Source organism: Arachis ipaensis, chromosome B8, assembly GCF_059453495.1.
Source record: "Arachis ipaensis isolate K30076 ecotype BB chromosome B8, ASM5945349v1, whole genome shotgun sequence".
Lineage (NCBI taxonomy): Eukaryota > Viridiplantae > Streptophyta > Magnoliopsida > Fabales > Fabaceae > Arachis > Arachis ipaensis.
In genome coordinates, this window is record NC_142443.1 from 55631001 (window position 1) to 55637641 (window position 6641).

Here is a 6641-nt window from a genome sequence, read left to right on the forward strand (position 1 = left end):
CACTTCAAGCATTCAAAATCTAATGTATTAAATCAAACAAAACTTAATCAACCTAAATACAATAATATTAGAAAAGTAAACTATTAGAAAACTAAACTTAACTAACTTTGAAACTGATTTAAAATTAAAATTCTAATTCTACTCAAACTAAACTAAATTAAACTAAAATTAAAAAATTATCTAACAATAATTTCCCAGCAAAACAGTCATCAACGCAGTAATTAACACAATTAGATAATTTCAAACCTAATGTATTGAATCTAGCATAACTTAATTTACCTAACTCCACTAAAAGTAGAAAACTAAATTGAACTAACTTCGAAATTGATTCATAATTAATATCAAAATTCTACTCAAACTTAAACTAAATTAAAGTAAAATTAAAGGAATTAAAAAAGAGTTGTTCAAGAACCTATAATAAAAAACAAAGCAAGAAATAAGGGAACACATGAATGTTGCAGTGGTGGTCACCGAAGTTGCTGTGGCAGCAGATGGTGGTGATAGCGAAGGAGAGAGAGAGGCAAGGGAAGAAGGAGAAGAAAGAGTGGTATCCGTAAAGGGATGACGCCGACGGAGAGGGGGTGGTGACGGCGGTGCTTTCGGCGGCGACGGGAGGGGCAGAGAATTGAGGTGGTGGCGGTAATGAGAGAGAGAGGGTGGAGATGGAGAGAGAGAGAGAGAGAGAGAGAGAGAGAGAGAGAGAGAGAGAAAAAGAGAGAGAGAGAGTGAAATTTGAAATGGAGGAGACGACATTTGCACTTTCATTTAGGGTATTATTACCGTCGAAGTTACCGTCGGATTCATCCGACAATGACATTTTTCATGTGCCCAAAACGCAGCGTTTCACTAAACATTGTTGCTGTTGGATCATGCCGCTGGTAAATCCAACGGTAGTGGCTGCCAAAAATTTCTTTTCTCCCCTCCAAATATTACGGTGGATGTTACCATCGGAAATGTTGTTCTGACAGTAATATTTTAGGGTGACAAATTTGTTGCCTAATCTGATGATCAATCCGACAAAAAATTTGCCGCTAACTTCCGATGCGATGCTAAATCCGATAGTACTCATTATTTTTCTTATAGTGAGCAGCTGATAGAAGTGGTTGGCAGCAGCGAGTGAGAGAGAAAGAGAGTGACCAGAGAGACAAATCGATGGACGGCGATAGGAGGCCGTCGGACCGGCCTGCCAGAGAGGACGTTGAGGGAGAGATGAGATGAGAGGCTTAGAGAGAGAGTGAGAGATGAGAGGGTGTGTGTAGTTCGAAAGGGGGAGGGGGTTCGTGGTTTAAAATTAGGGCACATTTACTGTCGGATTTACCATTTATCGGTGAATAAGTCCGACGGTAAAACTTCATGGGTGATCCAAAACACAACGTTTTACTAACCTAAGTTACCGTACATCCGACGATAAACGACGCGCCAATTTTCCATTTTTCTCTCTATTTATTATCGGTGGAATTTATCATTGAAAAATAAAATCCTACAGTAATTTTTTTACCCGGCAAATTTATCGCCAAATCCGCTGGTAAACCCAACGCTAATATCCGACAATAAATTCGACAATATTCAACGTTTTTCTTGTAGTAAAAAAAGAAACCACGAAAGATTTACTAGTAAAACACATAAATTTTAGTTGCGTAATATATAAAACGTCGTAAATTGTGAAAATTTTTTAGTTGAACAAAAGAATAACACAAAATTTTTAGTTAAATAACATAGAAATTTAACTTGAATGTTATTTTGGTGTTTATTATAAAATATTATATTTTTACTTTTTATGTTTTTCTTCGAAAAATTTATGTTTATCATAACAAAACTTTTCTATTATTGTCAATAAGTTTCTATGTTGTCTTCAAACTATGTTTTTCTTAAAAAGATTGTGTTTACTTTAAAAATATTTCGGTATTTATCACTACAAAATTTTTGTATTTATTATCATTATTAATTTTTCTTATGTTTTGTTTTTAAAAAATTAAGTTGACTTTTAAGTATTTTTTGTTTTTATCATTACAAAATTTTTGTAACTTTTATCAATAAATTTCTGTAATTTCTTCCTGTGTGTTTACTTTTAAAAAATTTATGTGTTTAACATCAAAACTTCAATTTTATTTATTTATTTTGATATGCATTTCTTCTTAGAAAGAGAGGTAGAGAAAAAGAAAAAGAAGATGCAGAAGAAGAAAATAGAGAAAAACAAAAGCATGAAAAAAGGAGATTAAAAAAAAGGCGAATGTATAATATGAATTTGTTGAACTTGATTACTAAAAACGTTTGTTCATCCAATATTAGTGTTCCATTCCCATGTTCTTACAACTAAAATATAGAGTCCAAACTCCAAATTAGTCTAACCAAAGTCTACACGAACATTATTTATTTATACCCTATTTGTCTCTTTAGTCTTTATTTCTTGAAGTTAAATGCTGTCTAAAGAAAATGTTATGTAAAGAAAAAAATCAATCAATAAACCAACTATTATATATAGATGGAAAAATCAACCAATATGTTTTTCAGCGGCTACAAAAGGTCAAACATATCTATCATCTTATTGGTTATCAATAGCACTCATTGACTTATAAAGTCATCACTATATTCGTATTCCAAAATCATATAGTTCAATAATTCATAGTTAATGCCAAATTCTCACTATATAAATAAACAATTCTAAGCCTAGTGTTTGCAACTGCAAAAGCTAGCCTTCTACTTTAGTTTTCCCTTACCATTCAATCCTTGAAGGTATCTTCAATTTATTCTTGTATTGCATCCTTGTTACTCATCAATATATGGCAGACGAGGTAGTTCTACTAAATTTCTGGTGCAGTCCTTTTGGTTTGAGGGTAAGGATTTCACTTGCCGAAAAGGGTATTAAGTATGAGTACAAAGAAGAGGACTTGATGGGGAACAAGAAAAGTCCTCTATTGCTAGAAATGAACCCGGTTCATAAGAAGGTTCCGGTTCTCATCCACAATGGAAAACCTATTTGTGAGTCTCTTATTATCGTTCAATATATTGATGAAGTGTGGAGTGATAGATCTCCTTTGTTGCCTTCTGATCCTTGTCAAAGAGCTCAGGCTAGATTTTGGGCTGACTATGTTGACAGAAAGGTACATGTTTCATTGCTATCTCTCTACTTAGATACTATTAAATGAACTAATTTATCTAGTTATTATTGACCTAGATTTGGCATTTGGGGTACGTATTCAAATCCGAATCAGTTATTAATCCAAAATCATATAATTCAATTTACACCAAAAATTGACCCAACTAAAATTTTGGACAAGATTATAATGAATAGATTGGGCTTTCAGTTAAAAAAGATTACTTCATATAAATATTTTATTTTAATCATTGGATGACAAAACTGTCGAGTTTTTAAGTACGAATTGTAAATATCATATTCGTTAATTTTGAATTAAGTGAATAGTATATATTTATGAAGTACCAGCTATCTTATTTTAAACCTTTTTATCAAGGGATTAAAGTTTTCTAAAGTGAAAAGTTGCTAAAATAATAAAGTGAGGAATTAATCACTTTTAAATTAAGATAATATGAAATTCATATATAATTGAAGTTATAGATTCAATAGTAATTAATTCTTTATTACTTTATCACTTTATTAATCTTCTCACTCTAGATGATCTAAATTAAAAAAATAAATTCATGTTGAATAAAGTGAGTGAGATCCATTTTTAGTATATTTGAATTTGACATGTTAAACTGTGTATTATGCTAGAGTGTCTTGCACTTAATATTATCAAATATAAATAATAGATTCTCAATGTCAAATAGATTGATGATTCTCAAAGCAAGTTACTTTTGGCGACAAAAGAGGAACAAGAAGCTGCCAAGAAGTCCTTCTTGGATGTCCTTAAATTGTTGGAGGAAGAACTTGGTCATAAGGCTTATTTTGGAGGAGACAAGTTTGATTTTTCAGACATAGCATTTGTTCCATACTACTGTTTTTTTAAAACCTATGAAATCCTTGGAAAATTCAAAATGGAAGAAGAGTGTCCCAGGATTATTGCTTGGGCCAAGAAGTGCATGGAGAAGGAAAGTGTATTTAAGTCTCTCCCTGACCCACAAAAAGTCTATGAGCTATTTGTGGAGGTAAGAAAGAAGTTTGGAGTGGAATAATTAATAATAAGATGAGGCCAAATAGTCAAACTACTGAAACTACATGTTTGTTTGTTGGTTGTTGCACCTTTAATAATGTTTATGTAAGAAAATGGCACTTAGATGAGGCAAGTTATACTTTCATAAGGAATTAAGGATTTTATTAGTTTTGAAAGCGTTAATAGTCAAATTTATCTCTAAAAGATTACTCATTTTTTAAATTAGTTTTCAAAAGATTTTTTTAGTTATATTAGTTTTTAAAAGATAAAACGTAAGTCAAATTAGTCCTTCTGTTAGTTAAATGATGACATGGTAGGTTAATGCCACGTATTATAAGATGATTGGTTGACTTGTCAGGTCAGTGACACTTAGTATGTCAGGTGTCACATGACATGTAAAAAGTTATTTATAATCAAAATAGTTCTTGAAAGTTCAGACGAAAGTTATTTTCAAACTTAAAATTTTAAAAATTAACCAAATTAGTCCTTATATATATATATATATATATATATATTATTTTTCTTCATAATATTAAATTTAAAGTATTTTTTGATAGTACTAATTTTAATATTATTTTTTAGATCTTAGTAAACAAAATTCTCTTTACATAAAATAATAAAGATAATTAAATTATTATAAAATTATTTTGCCATTAGTATTTTAAAATTTTATATTTTTAAATAAAAATTGTTTTAGAGTAAAATTTTTTTATTTAAACAAGTTTATCAAATTATTGTTAATTATATATTTAAAAATTTAATATTTTAAATCTCACTAAATAATATTGTAGTTATTTTAAAATTTAAATCTTTTAAATTTTTTAAAATTATAATTTTTATTATTGTTTAATTTATACGGTAGAACTCAATAATAAAAAAATCGATTTGTGGGATCACTTGTTGAATCTTACTATTTTAAAATAGTTTTTTTTTAAATAACTATATTTATTTAGTATGATCTAAAAGATTAAAATATTTAAAATAACTACTATATTTATTTAGTGAAATCCAAAATATTAAAACTGTTAGTATATAACTAGTAGTTATTTAAAGAAAAAATTATATTAAAATATTAAGATTCAACAAATGATCCCATAAATTGGTTTTTCAATTATTGAGTTCTACCATATAAATTACATAATAATAAAAATTATATTTTTAAAAGATTTAAATTTTAAAATAACTATAATATTATTTAGTGAGATTTAAAATATTAAATTTTTTAATTTATAATCAACAATAATTTGATAAACTCATTTAAAAAGAATTTACTATAAAAAAAATTACAATTTGAAAATGTAAAAATTTTAAAATATAAATGACAAAATAACTTTATAATAATTTAATTATTTTTATAATTTAATGTAAAGAGAATTTTATTTATTAAGGTCTAAAAAATAATATTAAAATTAGTACTATCAAAAATATTTCAAATTTAATATTATGACAAAAAAATAAAAAAATTTATATAAGGAGTAATTTGATTAGTTTTTAAAATTTTAGGGATGAAAATGACTTACGTTTGGACTTTTAGGGATTATTTTGATTATAAATAACTTTTTTACATGTCAAGCGACAGGTGGCGTGCTAGGTGTCACTGACCTGACACGTCAACCAATCATCTTGTGACACGTGGCATTAACCTACCACGTCATCATGCCACGTGGCACTTAACGTGACACGTCATCATCTAACTAACAAAAAAACTAATATAATTTAAGTTTTATTTTTTAAGGACTAATATGACTACAAAAATTTTTTGAGGACTAATTTAAAGAATACGTGATCTTAAACCCTATTTGAGGGGAGGGGGCTTTGTGTTTGGGCTTTCTGAAAAGATTAAGTTGGTTCTTGTTATTTTTTGGAAGTAAACAAGTCTAACACACTCTTAGTATATAAAAAATCAAGAGTCATAAATGTAAAATAAAAGGAAAATACATAAAAATAAGCTTCTTACTAGTTATGACAAAAAATATCTGCAAAATCGGATATTTGCAGGAATTATTTGTAACAGAGACAAAATCAAAGACAAAGGAATAAATGGGGACAGTGACGGAAGTAGAGGTACCTTTTTTATAGGGATTCAATAAAATTTTATAAAGGGTGAAGTTACTAAAATGCTCTCACTTGTTGTGATAAGAATGGAATGAATGCCCATTTATAAATTGGGCGGCTAATCTTTCCCATGCAAAGAAATCGCTTTTCAAGATAAATTAAAAGTTAACGATGGTTGAAAACAAAGGCTTGTCACCTGTATAAATAGGAGAAGCCTCACTTGAATTTATACACAGCAATGACAATACAATTACTCTCTATCTTTCTTCATATACTGTTCTTCTCTTTCTCTCTTTTACAAATAAGTTGCCACATATATATATATATATATATATATATATATATATATAAATCATCTCTATTATATTGATATAATTATATTGAGAAATATTAATACTAAAGTCATCTATTTATGCTTATTTATTTTATATTTATTATTGTATCTTCATTAGTTATTTATTTTACAACACGTTATCA

The 6641-nt window shown here is 28.3% G+C and overlaps 1 protein-coding gene across 1 annotated transcript; it reads left to right on the forward strand.

The window, feature by feature from the left end:
* The first annotated feature begins 2631 nt into the window (after window positions 1-2631).
* On the forward strand, window positions 2632-4232 carry LOC107612027 (putative glutathione S-transferase). Its single transcript, XM_016313870.3, has 2 exons — window positions 2632-3101; window positions 3787-4232. Exons 1-2 carry the CDS (start codon window positions 2781-2783, stop codon window positions 4129-4131), a joined length of 666 nt encoding a protein of 221 aa, XP_016169356.1. The 5' UTR covers window positions 2632-2780; the 3' UTR covers window positions 4132-4232.
* Window positions 4233-6641: the final 2409 nt, after the last annotated feature.